Source organism: Pinus tabuliformis, chromosome 3_1 (assembly GCF_031772625.1).
Source record: "Pinus tabuliformis cultivar Carrire ecotype Pingquan chromosome 3_1, CPIR1, whole genome shotgun sequence".
Classification (NCBI taxonomy): Eukaryota; Viridiplantae; Streptophyta; class Pinopsida; order Pinales; family Pinaceae; genus Pinus; species Pinus tabuliformis.
The window spans coordinates 493,267,201-493,288,869 of record NC_142301.1 but is presented as its reverse complement, the minus strand read 5'-3'; the positions used below and the strand labels follow the sequence as shown (position 1 = coordinate 493,288,869).

General features: G+C 36.0%; 1 protein-coding gene across 5 annotated transcripts in view; it reads right to left on the bottom strand.

Moving 5' to 3' along the window:
- LOC149187956 (pentatricopeptide repeat-containing protein At1g10910, chloroplastic-like) overlaps nt 1–9,840 on the bottom strand; it is a 420,882-nt gene extending 411,042 nt beyond the window's left edge. The window contains exon 1 of one of the 5 annotated variants that reach the window (XM_089411507.1): nt 9,293–9,840. In XM_089411507.1, coding sequence (XP_089267633.1) covers nt 9,293–9,738 — 446 coding nt within the window. In that variant the 5' untranslated portion in view covers nt 9,739–9,840. The remainder of the gene's footprint in view (nt 1–9,292) is intronic. The other 4 variants (XM_089411510.1, XM_089411506.1, XM_089411508.1 and 1 more) reach the window with 4 other exon arrangements.
- Between the last annotated feature and the right edge of the window lie 11,829 nt (nt 9,841–21,669).

The following is a 21,669-nucleotide window of genomic DNA, read 5'->3' as shown; positions in this document are numbered from 1 at the left end:
GAGACATGTTATGGCACCATTCTAAGGATTTTTAATCTGGATTGCAATAAAGAGGTAAGTTATGTTATTCTTGGCGAAGATAGGTCTACATCGGTTGTCATATGATGAGGTTTAAAAGGTCCAAAGACTACATCAATTGGTTGATGATCTTGATTTAAGTAGTCCAAGAGCTACTCTACATATTACTTAATTTACAGGTGATTGAATTACTGTAGTATGTGCCATCCTAAGTTACAGTATGACATCTGAGGTTACTTTGAGATGTATCAAGGATATATTATCAAAATGCTACAGGAGGCCGGAATCTATTTTGCTGAGATTGTTCATAGTTTGACTGAATCGAATGGAATACAACATGCTGAAGTTATGGTTATAGGTTAAGGTATGATCATGTGATGGTTGAAGTCTGGACAAAGAATGATAACTAAAATAAGGGTATGTATACATCAGCTCACCGAGACCCTTCACTAGAAGAAGCATATACTACAGTTGTAATCAGTATGCCATGCCTCAATGAAATTATGTCTTGCTGAGAATCTTCATATTAACGGTGACAAGTCTGAGGATGTTTTACTATATATAATTTACAGCATGCAGATCTTATTACTGAATCCTTATATCCATTACAGTACTCAGATGTTGGTACAGCCACAGTATAGCCCGGATAATTGCTTGAATCACTGTGTTAAAGATAGCATAGAGAATACAGAACAGCAGGATTGGAATAAAAGCAAAAGCCCAGACTTTGGAGTAAGATTTGAAGATTCCCTGATTTACTACAAGGATAGGTTCATGATAGGATCCTCTCATGCATTGTTGGTTACTGATGATGAAGCTCTTTTGAAGCTACCTTCGGGATTTGAAGAAAATAAATAAGAGACTAATGATTACATTTTAAGGTTGGTATTCTGGACTTGATAAATATCTGATGGAGTACAGGTATGTCTATGACATTTTATGAGCAGCTTACCTCTAACATGGATTTCTTATCTCTTCCGTCTTAGAGGGAGTTGTCTGTTGAACCCTCCCCGCAAGTATAGCAAAGGACATTTCTATTTATGGAAGTGCACTGCCAGAATCATGGCATGCTTGATTGCATTAATAAATTATCTTCAAATTTAATGGATATCATGATGAGCAGATTGCCAGATGGATACTTTGCACCTTATCAAGGGAAAGTCTAATCATATGAAATATTGTAGAACCATCTATGGAAAGACAAGCTTAGGATTGTGGTCTCCTTGAGTAAGAGCAGTTAAGTATTTTCTTTATCGAGATTTGCTATCCTGATTCCTGAATATGCAGAAGTCCGAGGATTGCTAAGTGTTGCTAAGATCTCTGCTGCTAGAATGGCTAGTTGTAAGTCAGTACATCTGTAGAAGCTCGTTAGTGAGTTGTGTGCCTTCATATATACATCTATATGCTGATGGGTGGAGCAATGAGGCTCCTATTGACAAACCGGTCATCAATATTATCACCAAGAACTAGTCTTGGTTTTCAAAGAGCAGCCTAGAACAATTCCCTTTATGAAGGGATCTTTGGTTGGGTTGGACATTGAACTCTGGGAGCTCCTGGGGGCCTGGGGTACTTTGTGAAGCTATATGTGACCATAGGATGTGGTTTCCTTTCCCTATGAGTTCGCTATGTACAAGATGTGGTTCATCCTTTCCCTGTACGTGTTTACCCCAGTGAGAGATGCATATAGGCATCTGTCAGTTGTCACATGTGGACATGTCGGTGGGATGTGGTTCATCCTTTCCCCACATGTAGGATGCTCATTCCCTACAATCAGTGGTTGACATGTCGGTGGGATGTGGTTCATCCTTTCCCCACGTGTAGCATCCATCCTACGATTGTTGGTTGACATGCATGTAGGGCATGGTTCATCCTTTCCCTACTATCGGTGGTTCGCATGCGTGTAAGATGTGGTTTATCCTTTCCCTACGATGGTTGTGTTTTGGGAAAAGGGCACATGCATAGGGTGAGTGGTTCACCTTCCCCTATGGTGGTTGACATGTGTGTAGAGTGAGTGGTTCACCTTCCCCTACAATTGATGAGATATGCATAGGATGAGTGGTTCACCTTCTCCTATGTCATATGGCAGGATGAGTGGTTCACCTTCTCCTGCAGATGCCCCAATATACATCCTACCAATGTAGTCCGAGACACATGGGAAGTAACTCTCATCTGGCCAATGAATTGGGAAAAGTTGTTAGGGACCATAGCGCTACCGATGGATGCATCATGTACTGTCATACTCCCTATGTCTAGGATGCATGATGTTCAACCAACTTGATCACTTGAGATCAAGTCTGATTGGGGTTCTACCCCTGGTTATTAGGATTGACTTTTGTCAGTGGAGAGTGGCAAGGTCTTGTGACTCACTCTCGATCAATTCTTCTTCATTATCTATCTTAGTGTTCAGCAGAGTTGATTCGAAACGCAGAGATGGTTCATGATGACAGAATGGCATGATGATAGATGGATTGACAGGTGGAATTCTCCCTAATTGAGAGGGAGTGTTAAATTTGGCAACTAGGGCCAAATTCCACTTTGGGCAGCTCCTTTGGAGAAGATAATTGTGGCATTGAATTCCTCTTTTCGAGAGGACCGAAATCAACCTAAAAATCACTAAATTTGGATAAGGAAAAATATATTTTTGAAAGAAAGCCCACACGTGTAATGTATCAAGGTCGGCTTGGGGTTAATTAGATAAGTTGAACCCCTCTCCATCTTATATAAATAGAGGTGTCCTCCAACCTCACAAGACACATCTATAACACATATTTTCTCTCTGAAGTTGGTCGCGGCCCTTGGAGATCAAGCAAGGAGGTCAAAGAGCAAGTCTTGGATTATTTTGTTTCTTATGCAGGTATGAGCCATTGCAGGAGAAGGCCACTATCTTAAGGAGGATTTCTGGGTTGGTTTAGAGTAATTTCATGGCTAATTTATCCCTTCAGTAGGCCGCACTTGTGGAGGGCTCTTTCAACTAGGCCGCTGGCCTTATTTCTCTTGCTTGATGGGCTAGAACTTACAGCCAGAAGCCACAGATCTGATGTGTTGAACAGAGAAGGAGTTAGGATAGTTTAGAGACCTAGAAGGAGGCTAGTCAGCTGCAAGTTGAAGTAGCTTGCTTTGGAAAGAGGGCTACAATTATTAGCACAAGTTCTGGATAATCTGGGCTCCTTGATTACAAGCCCTAATTGCAAACTTGTGACCCCAGGGTTCCTCATCACTTTGACTAGACTTGGCTGCTCTGCATTGGGTTGTTTTAACTTTTGAGTTCATTCTTATCAGCATTGAAGGTCACATTAATTGAACCAGGTCCGAGCTATTATGTAGTTGCTTTGACTATTGTTGACCATTGGTTAGGGAAGAATTTGTCTGCTACTATTTGAAGGCAAAATCCCATACTTGTCTGGGCAGTTTCCTTGGCATTTGATCAGAGATACAGGTCATCATATTAGCAAGTCAATTTTGACTTTGAATGTACTCTCTCTCTCTTCTCTGCTGAACATTTGACTTTAATAGTAAGAAGAATTGATCAAGGGTTTTCCCCATCTTGGGATTTTTCCTTGGCTTGAGCCAATTTCTGTGTTCTCTTGTCTTGGCTTGTCTTCAGTGTATGTTATTTATGTTCTTTCGTCAATTACTATCAATGTGATAAAGATTTATATGATTTCTAATGAAAGAAATAGAATTGAACTTGGGTTTATGTGGAACATTGAAGTAATTGTCCTAAACAAAGATCATGTTAACCTAAAATTAATAGATGCTCATGAATATGTTGAGACTCTTAAGAGCACATTTAGAGAAATGTAGGACTCCAAAAAAGTTAACAGACTGCATGGCATTAATGAGCAGCATCATAGATTCCAAACTTTACAACTTTTAGAAAGCAGTACACCAACAGGTCTAGCGAGATGTCATGGTTAAGTTGTGCACCTTCATCATGAAGAATGATGTTTGGGATATAGTGCAAAGACTGAAGGAGAAATCAGAATATCAAGCATGCAATAAATGGCAGCATTGAGAAGTTCCAAGCAAGGCTCATAACAAGATGGTTCTCCTAGAAAGAGGGAGTGGCTGCTGAGAGGGTTCTCCTAGAAAGAGAGAGTGACCTATGAGGAGACATTTTCTCCAATCACCAAGTACGCTTCCATTAAAACAGTTATGTCCTTTATTTCATTTCTGGGATGGAGGATATATCAGATGAATGTGAATATAGCTTTATTTGAGCGGATCATTGAGGAAGAAGAGTATACAAAGCAGCATCGAGGCTTGGAGGTAAATAGGAAAGAGTCCCATGTTTGTAGGCTTAAGAAAGTAGACAGCGAGAGGATTGTATTCCAAGATAGAGGGATATTTCCAAAGAACAAGCTTCACTAAAAGTGAATAAAACCCTACTTATATTACATATTTATTGGATCCAATCTACTTGTTTTTATATTGAATATGTCGATGACGTGTTTCTTTTAGGTGTTAAGAGGCTCTTGCAAGATGCAAAGTAGACATGGTAGCTAAGTTTGAGATGAAAGACATTGGCATGCCACATTATGCATTACTTTGGGTTTGGAGAATTGGTAAAAACCAAGAGAGACTTTCCTTGGGCAGGGCAAGTATGCAATTGAGATCCTAAAGCATTTTCGGATGGAGAACTGCAAACCTAGGGCCACACCCATGATCACTAATTTGAAGAAGATGAAAGCTTCAGATTCAGAGTTGGCAGATCCCATGTTGTATATAGTTGATAGGTTCCTTGATGTATTTAACCAACACTAAACCAGATATGTGTTTTGCAGTAAACACCTTCAGTCAATTCATGGTGGAGCTAAGGCAAGAGCATTGGGCAGCAGCAAAACATGTGCTTAGACTCTTAGATACATGAGGGGCAGAGTGAAATATGGTCTAATATACCTTGGAGATGGTGACGTGAAGTTGCATGGTATTTAGTCTCATATTAAAAAGGAAGTGTTGTAACAAGCAGAACACCTCAAGGTGCTGCTTATCTTGGGATCAGCAATATCCTAATTCAACAGGAAGCATACTTCTATGGCACTTAGCTTAGCAAAAGCAAAATACATGATAGTCAATACTACTATTAATGAAGCTATCGTGCTTCACCAATTACTTGCAATATTTTTTGATTTGGATTTCAACGCCACAATCATTACTGTGATAATCAGAGTTGTATCAAACTCTCTAAGAATCCAGTGTTTCATGACAGGTCCAAACACATATATATCAAATATCACTTCATACAAAGTAGGATTTAGAAGAGAGCAGTAAAGGTAGTTGATATTCTGACCAATCCCTTATCAAAAGGAATGTTCGAAGCATTCAAACACAGATTTAGATTGGTATAGAGTTCCTTCTTCACCATGAGGGAGTGTTGAGAAATGTAGCTTGAGCTGGAACTTCTTGCACAAGTTTAATTTGAACATGCAGAAAGTGATTCAAGACATTTCGTTGGTGACAACCTTAGAAAGGTGGTCACTAATGCCATCTTGTCAATTCACTTGAAAAACAAAAATAAAAGTGAAAGTATAATGTTTTGAAGTAAACTTAGTTTTAGGGATCTAAATGAAATGTCCTAGAAGTTTTAGAACATTAGTGAATTAGATTAGGAATTAATCTTAGCTGTACATCTCAAAGCATAAAAAGGACAAAATGGGAGCACAGATAAGGGGCAAAAGAGCTGGATGAAGGAAGAGTGTATCAGAAAGAAAAGGAACAGATCTGTTAAAGAGATCAGCGAGATATTAGTGTGCCGTACAGGCCATACCACTGTTGTCGCTGTCTTTTCTTTATGCACAAGCCGTACACCTTCAAAACAGGCACAAGCCATACAGCTTCAAAACAGGCCATACACTATCAAACCTGGTCGTACACTGTCTTCGGTGGATTACTGGAGTATGCTTCAGTGTTGAAGGGGGAGGAAGCACAATTTGCAGTCTAGGAAAGGCAGAAACAGAGCAGGCTGTACTGCTGTAGCTGTACACTCTTTTACACATCCCATACATTTCTGTTCAAGGTGATTTTATTGACCGTACAGCTGCTGGTTCAAGCAGGCTGCAGAGGTCACCTTGTAAGCTTTGAAAAAACAAATGAAAATCTGATTAGAAGGAGAAATCCCGGTGCTATCTGTTTCATTTCTTCCACTGTTCATTTTTCAGCGACTATGTGATTGATGCAATGTTCAAAAATTTAAATTTCTGCTGTTAAATAAAAAAAAATTTGAGTTATTTGATGAGAGAGCATTAGGACAGCAGTCACCTAGACTTGAGAAATTTACATATAAAGAATTTGTTGAATTCTAAGAAGAAATGGTAAAGGTCCTGACTCCTCACTGCACTTCGATCTTCCAAATCCATTCACAGACCTTTAATATTTAAAGTAAATCAGCGGTGGAATTAAGGAAATACCTAACCAAGCTAGGAACTTTGTTGCAGGTGAAGAAAAGCAATGGATAAACAAATTCCAGCAAATGTTAGGTTGTGAGAAGATGCAAAAATAAATATCTGCAAGGTTGGGTTACAGGTATTAAATATTGAGGCAGAGGGACCAGCATAGAGTGCAAGTGGTAAAGATCAAAGTATATATGCAAGTTTAGTTTGTGAGCCTGAAATCGAACCATGATAGTAGGTTTGGGATTTAGAATAAGGATGCAGATTGGCAAGGGTAGTAATTCCGAGACCAGACAAGAAAGCAGGAAACAAATAGATCAACTATGGAAGCAAAGGCTGAACAGATTAGAAGTATAAGAGTTTGAAGTAGAATTGTTTATAGTTCTGTATTTTGTACTTTGTGTGTAACAGAATAAATATTTATTGAATGCTCCAATTGATGTAAAATGTGAGAACTGAGTTTATTGAGTCGTACTGTATTGTATAATATATTGCAAAGGATACTAAAAGGTGTATGCTTGTACCTCAATTGTATGTAAGTCCTTATGATGTGATGATTAATGGTTTGTCTAGTGTTCTCTATATTGTACTGTGGTAGCCCGGGGAGTTAGCTCAAGTGGTTGAGCACTCTGAATTGCAAACAAGAGGTCTCAGGGGTCAAGTCCGCAGACTGATTATCTGTGATATGCTCATACTCGATGTACCAGGTTAGATGTAACCAGGGGTTTTTTGTGCATGATATGTATATATATATATATATAGAAAATCATTGTAGCGTGATTGCATTTTAACCTCCTGCTACCGTATGCACTACCACTGGGATAGTTGTGTTAAGCAAATCATTTTAATTCCGTTGCCAATTTAGATATTACAGTTTCCCGGATGCGGGTGTCATCGGAGTGGACAAGGCAGTGCCACATGACGAGCACGGGCTGCCACGTGAAAATGAATGGGCTTTTAATGCCCCATGCCGTCGAAGCACCGGAACAGAGGAGGCTTCAGGGCGTCCTTAATGGAGCCGCTGGAGGTGATGGCAAGCCTGCGATGTGCATTCAATGCAGGTCACTTCATCAGAGTTGGTAATGAGCATAAGAATGAGCGTTGGCTGGCGATGGAAGCACAATGCGTGGAGAAGAATTCATGGCATGCTAAGGGTCCATGTCTCGACTTGGTGGTGGAGAGCTGGGGTGAGGTTCGCTTCATACCTGCGCCTCTTGGCCTGTGTCTACACTCTTTTGAGCATCGTTCAGTCTCATTTCAGAGGCAGCAAGCTGCGGGAAGGATTAGCATACTCTATAGGCCCTCTTGTGAACAGTACGAGGAACGGGTGGTTATCATGGTGCGCGAAAGAATGCCCTGCAGGAGAGGTCCTGGGCGTGGAGAATCCTCCCGTCCCCCTGCAGCGGACATTCATCACCATTGTTGCTGCTGTTATTGTTACCGAAGAATGGGAGCTACCCCAATTCCAGCATGTCAAGTTATGGAAGTTGGCAGCTCTTCTGAGGGGGAGCCCATGCTCCCAGCATTCGGCTCGGTTATCTTCTCACTGGGTAGCTCCAGGGATAATGAAGGAATTAATGCACATATCTCTGTGCTTTTCACCAAAATTCCAGCGGAGAACGATGAGGGGTCGTCACTGGTTCTGGCGGAGGACAGCACAGCGCGTGGCAAGGGGAAGCTCCCAATGGGGGAGCCGTCAAATGCAGTGGATAGCTCAGAGAGTGGCAAGGGAAAGCTCCCAATGGGGGAGTCGTCTACTGCTGCGGGCACTTCCGGAGGAGAACATCCTCAGCCCCCCTCCCAATTTCGAGGCCCTGATCAGCCATCCCCTGCGCAGAATCCCATGGCTATGTGGGAAGGCGTTCCAGAAGGAGAGGGCTGGAGCAGAATTGTGGAAGAAGAGCCAGAGGATTAGCTCCCAACGTCGCTCTCGTGCTTTTGCTTCCTTCTTTCAGGTTGGGTCCTCTCAAGTCGGGTTCTGGGTTCTGGTTAATGTCAATTTCCTGTTTTATATTATGGTCTGTGTTCTTCATGTAGCTAAGTCCTGCTCGCGGACACCACAGTCGCAGTGGGCGCGGAGTCTTCTGTTTGGTACTTGGTTTATGTCGCTGTTCGTTTTTTGTCTGTTCATGGCTATGTCTTCAGGCTATACAGATGGTTTATGTCACAAGTCTGTTTTGAGGTGCCCCTGCGTGGGTTGTCATGATGTTACTCGGGAAACTCTCAGTGTCATGTATTTTGATCTTTTTGCAAAAATCGCCCTGCGAGGCAATTACATGAGTCGGTCAATGCCACCCATGGAGCCACATATGGCCCTGGGCAGCCAGCTTCCTTGGATGTAAAGTTTTTTCTGTACATATCAATATAATAGTAGTTAGTATTGCCGAGAAAAAAAAATTTAGATATTACAGTTGTTGTCCCGCAGTATGGTAAAGGAGAATAGCGAACGGAAAATTTTGCTCCTTCGTGAGGGGAAGGTGAATTACTATGGTTATAGTTACCCTTAAACACCGTTGAATCTCTTACCATAACTATGAGATGGAAGAATCTTCCTGTGAGCTCAGGCAATTTGCCGTAGGCAAACAAATGAGGCGAGGTGAAAATTTCCTTAACAAAGCGCAATATACCAAAAAGAACACTATATTATTATTTGTTATTATTATAACATACGTATGCATCAGCAGTACAGAATGTTATATCGTAACAAATAAAATGGTATACTTATTTTCTAAATTTATTTAAACAGTTTCTTACAAAAAATTCAAAATTGTATTCATGTACAACCGTGGTCCTTATGTGCATGTGATTCTCTTAAATCAATGTAATAACTGTGGAATTTGTTGTATACAATTCGAATTCTTTAAAGATAAATTTCAAAAAAATACCTTTCGAGAGTATCGGACAAGTTCTCCGTCATCTGAATCGAAGTAATGGCAGCCCTTCTTTGAGGCCAAGGCAGGCTGCCCAATAAATCTACTTCGCCTTCTTCGTTCGGCCAGAAATGCTTGTGCAGCTCCTGTTCAGACGAGTCCTCTGTCGCTTCCTTGAGGTTCCGACGGACATAAACTTCTCTCCTGTTGCCGAATTTAGGGATTGTCCCGTTATGCCGTTGAGAAGAGTGGGAGGATTCGATCTCTTGACCTCGTTTTGGAAATTTATACGTGTTCTCCTCCGTAGGCAGTACGAATTCGGTCGCCCGAAGCTGCGCCAAAGTGGCATTTGCCTCATTGTGGCTGAATTTGGTGGGAGCGAGGTGTGGGACGCAGATGGAATTGCAGAACGTGAAGGTAGAGGAATGGATTGAGCCATGGAGCTGCATTGTGCTTCCCATGGTACTACGCAGCAAATTGAAATGGATAGATTCAATCTGTCTCGTACTTTCAAAGCGGGTGAATGCTTTCGGGTCAATTGACGGACTTTATTTTCCGATATCATAGTTCTTATGTTAAATGACATGCAACTTTATATATCTCGAGTATGTCAGCTTCGAGGTTCAATCTTGAGCAGGTTCAGTGTTGATCTTAGAAAGAAAGATAGCCTATGGAATATCCTCGTTATTATAAATTTGAAGTTTGGGTTTTAGTTCATTCATATTTAACGATTTTTAAAATAAAATTAATGGATCCAACTTGATTTTGCTTAAACCAACTCATATTTATATTAAAACAAATGCTATTATTGTTATAGTAAAATACTATAAAGAAAATAATATTTTTAGAAAAAATGTGAATGTAAATAAAAAGATATTGTTATTATTTTTCATGTTGAGGGTATTAATTATTATTTTTTTAATTATAATTGAATTTGGAGTACGTTTTAAAATTGGTTTTGTTTCTAAGAGTGTTTTTCAAACATAAGGAAATAATAGAATTAGGGCTTCTGTGATTCATAATATTTGCAAGAAAAACTTCGGCGTAAATCACATGTAGACATACATTTGTTGACGCGTTTTGAACCAACTAGTGTGGTTCATCGTCAAGACAAGTTGAAGAAACATATACAGCTTAGCATGATAAATAGTCTTAGCAGAGTCTCCAACGGCTAGATTGACTAACGGCTAATTTTGACCTTAGGAGCCTGATCAAATTATTATTTATTAATTTAATATTATTTTTATTATTATTATTATTTTTCTATGGAAATAAGTTAAATTAGGTAAAATGGTTGGTTTTAAAAAGGAATTTATTTATAAAAATTAATATATATATATATATATATATATATATATAATAAAATTATAATATTAGGTTATTAAAAGTTAGGATTAATAATTTCAATGGTTGGTTTTAAAAAGAAAATTTATTTATTTATTCAAATTATTTAATAATTAATATTGGTATTTTATATATATATATATATTAATTAAAATCTTGACGAGTATTTTTATTCAATAATAATTTAATGGTTAGTTTATTTTTATGGAAATTAATTAAAATAAAAATAAAATAATTTTAAGGTTAAAGATGTTATTTATTTAAATTATTTATTAACAATTATATATATATATATATATATATATATTATATAATAAATGTTATAAAATTAGGTTATTAAGGTAAAAGTTAGGATAATAAGTCAAATAATTTTAATGGTTAGATTAAAAAGACTATTTATTTATTTATTTAAATTAATTTAATAATTATTATTAAAATTATATATATATATATATATATATATATATATATCATAGGTAGAGAAAGATATTAATTAATTAATTTTTTTTAATAATTTATTTATCAATAATCGAATATATATATATAATTTTAAAAAGTAATTAAAAAAAAAATGTAAGGCTAGTTTAAAAAGGTAATTTATTTATTTAATAAAATTAAATATTGATAATTATATATACTATAAAATTATGATGTTTACTAAAAAATAAAAATAAAAAATAAATTAATTAATTAATAGTAAAAAAAAAAAAAAAGGCAGAAAAATCGACTAAGAAGAGAGTGCCGGAATCCAGCACCTACTGATTTTCCAACCATCATCTCTATTGAGATTGCTCGGCCTCTTCTCAATCTCAATAGCTTCCCTCAATTTACGATGGTGGAACTGAGCAACCTTGGCAACCACCTTGGCCTCCTCAATACACACCTGATGCTTGGTCTTTTCCACATGCTCAGCTAACGTTGAAGACTTGGATCTCCCATGTCTTAGGTCCGCTGCATGTTCGCAGATCCTTTGATGGATGGAGCGACCTGTTTCCCCAATATAGGGGGTCCCACAAGAACAAGGGATCAAGTAGACACCCTTCATGTCCTTAGGGTTAACGGGATCTTTCACAGATCGGAGGGAATTGCGAATGGTTTTGAGGGGCCTAAAGGTTGAGGGAATATCATACCTTTTAAGGATCCGAGCAATCTTGTCTGTGGTTCCTTGAACATAGGGAAGGTGGACACCTAGACGACGCTCTTTTGGCTCTTTCTTAATTAATGCGTTTTTTGAGGCTTTCTGGAAAGCCTTCTGACCCAGTCGTCTGCTATATCCATTCTCCACAAAGACATTAAGGAGATGGGATCTCTCCTTATCAAAGCTCTCCCCATCGGAGATCCTAAGGGCACGAGTAGCGAGGGTGTTAAGAACACCCAACTTTTGAGCAGGGAAATGATGGGAATCGGCATGAAGATACTGCTCAGTATGCGATTTCTTACGGAACACAGAGTGGGAGAGAAAGCCATCCTTATTCCGAGATAAAAGAATATCCAGGAAAGGGAGGCAACCATTAACCTCTTTTTCCATGGTGAACTTGATGGCCGAGGATCGGCTGTTGAGGTGATTAAAGAAACGATCCAGCTCCTCAGGGCCATGGGGCCAGATGACATTAGTGTCATCCACATACCTTTTCCAAAGCTTAGGAAGAAGACGAGCTGAGGATAAAGCTTTGGCTTCGAAATCTTCCATAAAGAGATTTGCAACAATAGGGGAAAGAGGGGAACCCATGGCAACACCACAAGTTTGCTCAAAGAATTCACCCTCGAAGCAGAAGAATGTGGAAGTGAGACAGATCTCCACCAGATGCGCAGTATCGGGATCTGTTAGGCGATAGATCACTTCCAAGGCCTCCTTTATAGGGATGCAAGTATAAAGGGAGACCACATCAAAGCTGACGAGCATGTCCTCAGGGCTAAGCTTGAAATCCTTCAGCTCCTTAATGAAGGACGCTGAGTCTTTCACGAAGGACTCGGTGCGGCCAACCAGGGGCTTAAGTTTAAGGGCAAGGAACTTAGCCAGAAGATAGGTCGGACCGCCAATGGTGTTGACTATAGGCCTCAGAGGGGCCCCTTCCTTGTGAATCTTCGGCAACCCGTAGATCCTAGGAGTAATTGGACTACTTTCAATGAGCTTGTGGCACATGGAACTCACTGAATTATTAGATTTAATGGCGAGAGCCACAGTCCTAGAAATCTTCTTCAGAGGGTTTTTGGGCAGTTTTTTATAACTGCCACTATTGTGGAGATGATCTAGCATCTTCCTCCGGTAATCATCCTTGTTAAGGATGACCGTAGCTCCTCCTTTGTCCACCTTCAGAACCACAATATCTTCATTCAGATTTAAGGATTTTAGGGCAGAGGCTTCCTCGCTGCTGAGGTTCTTCCGAGGGGGCTTAGCCTTCCTAAGGACGACAACACAATCCTGTCTAATGGTGTCCTTGATATTATCCGGAAGATCTCTAATCCCGAATTCCACATCGCAAATAATGTCCTCCACCGGGATTTTTCTAGGGGCAAGGGCAAAGTTTAGACCTTTGCCTAAAACACTGAAAACCGAAGGGGAAAAAGAGAAGCTAGAAAGATTAACTACCTTAGAATTGCGGGACATAACCTGGTCCAAATTTAAAACCTTATTGCTCAGGTCACCACCATAGTTATTGCTAGAAGATTCTGATCCAATGCGATTATCATTACCATTATTAGAAAAATTATTTTCCGAAATAGAATTATTACCTTCATTATTATCGATATTATTATTACTACGATCATTCTTAGAATAAAAATTCCTATTAATGTTATTCGTATTAATATTATTTTTATTATTAAGAAAATTCCTAGAATTATATAAATTTTTATTATTAATGCTAGTACTATTAGTGTTAATAATATTATTATTGTAGAAATAGTAATTATTAAAATTCTTATTACAATATAGATCCTTCTTATTATTAATAATAGTCCCGTTCCTATTCTTATTAAAATTATTATTCTAATAATAATAATTAATAAAATAATATAAATCATTATTATTATTAAAAATAGAACCGTTATTATCGTTATTCATATTTTTATTAAAGGCTTTAGCATGATGTAAAATACCATTCCTATTAATACCGCATATATGATTGTTGTTATCCCTTGGAACGTTAACAGCCAAGATCGATCCTGGACGTTAATTAATTAATATCTTTTTCTACCTATGATTAATATATATATAATTTTAATAATAATTATTAAATTAATTTAAATAAATAAATAAATAGTCTTTTTAATCTAACCATTAAAATTATTTGACTTATTATCCTAACTTTTACCTTAATAACCTAATTTTATAACATTTATTATATAATATATATATATAATTGTTAATAAATAATTTAAATAAATAAATAATTACATCTTTAACTTTAAAATTATTTTATTTTTATTTTAATTAATTTCCATAAAAATAAACTAACCATTAAATTATTATTGAATAAAAATACTCGTCATATATATATATATATAATACCAATATTAATTATTAAATAATTTGAATAAATAAATAAATTTTCTTTTCTAAAACCAACCATTGAAATTATTAATCCTAACTTTTAATAACCTAATATTATAATTTTATTATATATATATATATATATATATTAATTTTTATAAATAAATTCCTTTTTAAAACCAACCATTTTACCTAATTTAACTTATTTCCATAGAAAAATAATAATAATATTAAATTAATAAATAATAATTTGATCTAGCTCCTAAGGTCAAAATTAGCCGTTAGTCAATCTAGCCGTTGGAGACTCTGCTCATACTATTTATCATGCTAAGCTGGATCTGTTTCTTCAACTTGTACTGACGATGAACCACACTAGTTGGTTCGAAACGCGTCGACAAATGTATGTCTACATATGATTTACGCCGAAGTTTTTCTTGCAAATAAGGAAATAAGTTAACGACCCAAGTCCCAAAGGCATCTGGCAGGAGTAAAAGTCTACCCCTTACGAACCACCAACAAGTCATTCTAGGTGGTGTGGTTTTCCTTGAATAACAGTATGAGTCAACCTGTATTCGCGGATAGCAGTCAGAAATGATTGCCCTCATTGTTGGTTTGACATTTGAGTTATGACAGGTTTTCCCACTGTTTGAAAAAAAATGTATAATAACTAATTCTAAGTCAGGGAGTAGATTGATGGACAACTCAATTATAATAGGTTTTTCCCATTGTGTCTAAAAGTTAGGAGGTAGACGCCCACGAAGTGTAAAATAGATGGTGATGGGGTGGATTGTTTAGTCACTCTGTGATGTGAAGGTCGTCGGTTCGAAACTTTGTGGGCAAAAATCCAATCATGTTAAGGGTTGGTGTGGCCCAAGCCGAGTGAGATCCCCAGATGATTTTGACGGTTTAGATGCCTCTCGGTTGCGATTTCTCAAGCCACAACTCAAGTCTGATATAACATCTGATGAACTCGGACCACTTGATAAACAAACAGAAAACGTTTTGTGATCTAGTTACATAACATTTGGTATCAAAGCTTTGGATCTTTTGTTACTTCAAACATGTCATCTTGGAATTTTTGCTATAACTATTTTTCTGTGAAGCTTCAAAAGCTGAAATTTCGACCACGTGGAGCCGAAATCTTGATGAACATAGTATAAAAATTTCAGAGCTTACTTCGCTATATTCTAGGAAATATGTTTCAAGGAAGTTAGGGTTTTTGTATGCTTCAGAATTATGTCTCAAACATGTGTCTTGGGGAAAATTGTCATAACTTTCGTTTTGGGCATCTAAATTGAATTTTGTAAAAAGTAGTTAAAAGTGCACAGACTTTAGTTTCTTGGGGATGATTTTTAGGGAGGAGGGTTGAAACAGTGACACGTGGCATTCCATACCAATTTTTTCTACTAAACTAGTCCATAAGCATGGCATCTTAGGAGATTTGGCCTAATTTTATCTTGAAGAATCCAATCTCAATCTAAATGGTGGGGTTGGAAAGATGACACAGAGGGCTACCATAAGACATAATTTCAGACCTTGGGAGACAAAAATTACAGAGAAACAATAGTTTCAAGATCAGCCTATCAAAAGCTCAAAATCAAGCTCTAAAAGGTGTGTACTTATAAATTTGCATAACTTTTGTTTGAAAAATCAGTTTGAAGTGATTCAAAGGACATAGTGGAACATGCATATCATTAATTGATTCAAAATTGACTCCCAAACAAAAAAAATCTACACCCATCAAGCCCTTAGAAATCTCTACTATGACACATGAAGAAGAAGAAATGCAACATGATATATCAAAATTATGGGACCAAGTGCAACAATTTTCGTTATCAAAAAGAGAAACCAACAATGAATTGGAAGCTAAGATTGATGGTTTAGAAGCAAAAATGGAAGGTTTGAGGAAGGTTTGACAAAGTTGTTGAAGAAAGGTTTCCTAGTGGTGACAAGGTATGTCATGAATCTCGTGATGAGAACAAAAGGAATGTGATTCATGATTTTACAAACTCTAACTCTGGACTGAAGACCAATCATATTCCAAAGATCGATATAAGAAAGTTTGATGGCAAGGATCTGGTAACATGCATACTACAAACGGAGCAGTGTTTTTATCTACACAGTGTGCAACACACACAAAAGGTATGCATTACATCTTTATATTTAGAACTCAATCAATTTGTATGGTATTGATGGCTTTGTTCTCATAAAGCACTTATCACTTGGACAATTTTTACTAAGGAGTTGATAGCACATTATGAGGATACGAAGAGGAATGTCTTCTTTATCCAAATGATAAATCTCAAATAAAAGAGTTCAGTCGGGGAGCACATTGAGGACTTCCACAGATTGAATATCAAGGTAATTGATATTCCAGATGAGCATCTAATTGATGTTTTCATATGGACTTTAAATGATAATATCCAACATGAGGTTTGTCTTCAGGAACTTAAGTCATTGAATAAAGCATTCAGGGTGGCCAAAAAAGTTGAAAGCAAAATTATGGCAAAAAGGAGGTCTACCACTCACAACTATAAAGATGGAAGTATCGTCGCTCATAGCTTCCCAAAACCTACAAGGTTGACACCATAACAACTAGAGGAAAAAAGAGCAAAAGGGTTTTGTTATAGTTGTGATAACAAATACACTAAAGGTCATAAGTGTGTTAAGAACAAAGTACCTATCAAATGGGACCTGTACCGAGTTCTCATTTTTTAGAGGTAGAAAAAAATCATCTAATTTTGAAAATAGTTGATTTAGAATACACATTTTTTTTAGCATATTTTTGACATTTTAAATTTTATTATGTATCAAGTATAAACATCTTTTTAAATGTTAGTAATTTTCATGTTGATTTCGAAGTTAATGCAGCATTAACCCCTTTTTTGGGGGGCTTACTTTCAACACTTTAAGTTTTCTAATGTAGTGAGTGTGGATAAAAAAAAATTAAATGTTGGTGATTTTCATGTGGATTTTGAAAAACATGGACTTTTTTTTAGGCATATTTTTTACACTTTAAATTTTCTAATGTCCTAAGTATGCACAATATTTTTTAAATGTTGATTATTTAATCATTTCTCAAGTTATTTTATTCATATTCTAGTTTTTTGGTCCTAAGATATTCGTTTTCTAAGGGTTTTCAAACTTGTGTTTTTTGTTTTTATTTCCAATGTTTTTCTTTATACTCATTTTTTTCAAAGTTTAAAAAAATAATAATAAAATTAATATTTTGAAGTTATCATTTTTTATATATTTATATATCGTTAATTAATACTTCAATACACATAAAATAATTGTCACTAAAAAATAATAATTTTAAACACTCGTCAAAAAAGAAGTAGTCTATAATGCGACTTTTTGGAGATTCCAGTCATCCAAAAAGTGCATTATTCCGGCCATCCACCCCTCCGCTACTCCGTCACCTCCGTCTCCATCATGGCGCCAGAACACTCCTCCGTTACCTCCGTCTTCGTCCCCAGATGCTAGCTCCCAGCATTAACTTCACCCGGTCACCGCACCAACTCCCAACATTAACTTCACCCTATCACGGTGTCAACTCCACTAATACATCAACCGCACCAACTCCATTTGAATTTTTCTCTGCGGCGCTGCATCCCTTGCTACTTTGCTTGTGCCCATAATTTCCGCTGCATCCGCTCAAGTTAGAAGAATTACTTCGCTGCTGAGTTTCGTTGCATCTGCTCAAGTCATAAGAACTACTCTGCTACATCCGCTCAAGTCAGAATAACTACTCCATTGTATCCGTTGAATCTCAGGTACTCAATTTATCAATTTATTATGTCCAACATTAGCTTGCTCCCCCACGAACCTAATCTCTAAAGCTTTCGGAAATATCTAAAAGAGATCGTCCACAGTGATGGGCCGAAAACCAAAATACAACTCACAAGACCTCGCTTCCAAAGCAATCCTTTTTATCTTGGCGTCTGATTAAATAAGATATTTACTTGAAAACATAAGATATTTGAATGATGATTCAATAAATTATTTTTTCTAACAAGTTTATGTATATGAACTTGTTTGGAATTTTAGCCGACCACAATTTTGAAGCTTAATTTTCCTTGGATCAAGTTTTACTTTGACAGGGTAAGGAACAAGATATCATAAAACTGGTAAATAGAAATATGAAGCACCTTTTGAAATATGATCACGGAAGATGACGTTGCAAGAGTCTCGAAATTTAGTCTGGGAAGATAACCTGAAACAAAAGGACATTATGTCACCCAATTACTACTAGTCGATAAATTCAAAACAAATAAAAGCACAATGATTTGGTACATGTGTAATAGCATACCCCAGCTATAATGAGGTATCAGAATCCTCGTAGTCTTTCATGGGCGATTTATGTAATTTGAAATTAAAATCGTGAGTAGTTATTGATTCAGATGACTGAGGATCTTGATTTTCCAATGGTTCAATGAGGAGAGACTCCTCTGCATCATTATTTCCTACATGCCGGAGATATCCTTCCTTTTCAATATGACTAATAATTTATCATTACCTATCCAGTGATGACTTGTTAAGCTACTCATATTCTATTTAAGTAAAATAATATACCTCTTGACAGAGTTTCACATTTTCCTCTATGATTCGTATTCCCTGTTTTAAGAATACAATCTACTATTTTGAATCTCAACTAATCTTAGGATACATTGTTCAAAAATAGGTGGATTTAATTTTAACAATAAACTACAGTGATTATATAAGTTAATAAACTAGAGCCATTATATAAGCTAAATGAATTAGGGAAGCCATGGTTCATCAACATTGAAGTTCAATTGGATATTTTTCAACATTTTGACTATACATTTGGCGGAGTATTTCTCAATGAGAGAATCGGAAAAACAATTTTCCTTGACAACAAACTATCAAACTATTAGGAATCAAATGATACTTATATTGTTAATTTAGTAAATAGATGTAATGCAATAAATAAAAAAATCTCAAATATTTAAAATTTATTTTAATTTTTAATTATAAATAAATAATTAACATGTATAAAGATGGTGTAACCATAGTTACCATACCTTATGTTTTCAAGTAAAATTCCAATCCTGCTCATTTCCTGCCATTCTTGTTTCCTATTTCCAATATTTTGCACAAATGACATTTTTATCAATGTTCCTACGCAATGGGCTTCCTTATTAAATTAGGATTATTTTATTTCTTAACAAAATGTATACTTTAAGTGTGAATTTTTCTTCAAATAAACCATTCAAGGATCACATTATTAATTTATCAAAGCTCAAATATGGAAACTTTAGGTTGTAAGCAGAGGTGACTGTCAAATTATAATTATGTTCATACCATAAACTTAAAGTTAAAACTACATGAATGAAACCCAAATGTCAAAAGACTCAAAAGTATGGTTAAATCATTAAAAGTATGTTTAAAGTATTTCAATTGCACTGAATTCAAACCTGAGGGTCGTATTTCCTTTCTATTAGGAGCATTAAAAAATGGCCCCAGTTAAAATGAAGTTTCCATGTCCATCCTCTTGATTTGGGATCCTATTGAGTTCATGATCCTTTGCACGTCAAACCTTTCCTATGAAACATTCAAAATATTCTCTCCAATTTGAAGTGATGTGGATCTCTCCACTTTCTCTTTCTTTGGACTTCCTTGATGATCAAATATCTTCATAGATGCCCCTTCCTTATCAATTTATTCATATGTAATTTTAGAACCTTTCATTCCCTTTCATTCAATTCCTTGTTGGCGCTTTTTAACTACTTTTTCGAATGCCTGCTTTTCAAATAATTGCTCATCATTAAAAAAAATATCACAGAGGGGAAATGGCATTACTGTCTTAAAATAACCTTCTTTCCATGGAAAAAAAGGAATGTGACTTTACACTGTACTCTTAAATCCTCTATTTTCTCCAAAATATTCTTGAAAATAAGGTATGTTTTGTGCACCCTGTGATATGGATGATTGGAGCAATTTCGGTTCTAAACAGGGTGCAATCATCCAATGTGTGCAATCATCCAATTGGAGCAATCATCCATATCACATGGTGCACAAAACATACCATATTTTCAAGAATATTTTGGAGAAAATAGAGGATTTAAGAGTACAGTGCAAAGTCACATTCCTTTTTTTCCATGGAAAGAAGGTTATTTTCAGACAGTAATGCCATTTCCTCTCTGTGAGAATTTTTTTAATGATGAGCAATTATTTGAAAAGCAGGCATTTGAAAAAGTAGTTAACAAGCGCCAACAAAGAATTGAATGAAAGGGAATGAAAGGTTCTAAAATTACATAGGAATAAATTGATAAGGAAGGGGCATCTATGAAGATATTTGTTCATCAAGGAAGTCCAGAGCAAGAGAAAGTGGAGAGATCCACATCACTTCAAATTGGAGAGAATATTTTGAATGTTTCATAGGAAAGGTTTGACGTGCGAAGGATCATGAACTCAATATCATCCCAAATCAAGAGGATGGACATGGAAACTTCATTTTAATTGGGGCCATGTTTTAATGCTCCTGATAGAAAGGAAATACGACCCTCAGATTTGAATTCAGTGCAACTGAAATACTTTAAACATACTTTTAGTGATTTAACCATACTTTTGAGTCTTTTGACATTTGGGTTTCATTCATGTAGTTTTAACTTTAAGTTTATGGTATGAACATAATTATAGTTTGACAGTCACCTCTGCTTACAACCTAAATTTTCCATATTTGAGCTTTGATAAATTAATAATGTGATCCTTGAATGGTTTATTTGAAGAAAAATTCACACTTAAAGCATACATTTCGTTAAAAAATAAAATAATCCTAATTTAATAAGGAAGCCCATTGCCTAGGAACATTGATAAAAATGTCATTTGTGCAAAATATTGGAAATAGGAAACAAGAATGACAGGAAATGAGCAGGATTGGAATTTTACTTGAAAACATAAGGTATGGTTACTATGGTTACACCATCTTTATACATGTTAATTATTTATTTATAATTAAAAATTAAAATAAATTTTAAATATTTGAGATTTTTTTATTTATTGCATTACATCTATTTACTAAATTAACAATATAAGTATCATTTGATTCCTAATAGTATGATAGTTTGTTGTCAAGGAAAATTGTTTTTCTAATTCTCTCATTGAGAAATACTCTGCCAAATGTATAGTCAAAATGTTGAAAAATGTCCAATTGAACTTCAATGTTGATGAACCATGGCTTCCCTAATTCATTTAGCTTATATAATGGCTCTAGTTTATTAACTTATATAATCACTGTAGTTTATTGTTAAAATTAAATCCACCTATTCTGAACAATGTATCCTAAGATTAGTTGAGATTCAAAATAGTAGATTGTATTCTTAAAACAGGGAATACGAATCATAGAGGAGAATGTGAAACTCTGTCAAGAGTTATATTATTTTACTTAAATAGAATATGAGTAACTTAACAAGTCATCACTGGATAGGTAATGATAAATTATTACTCATATTGAAAAGGAAGGATATCTCCGGCATGTAGGAAATAATGATGCAGAGGAGTCTCTCTTCATTGAACCATTGGAAAATCAAGA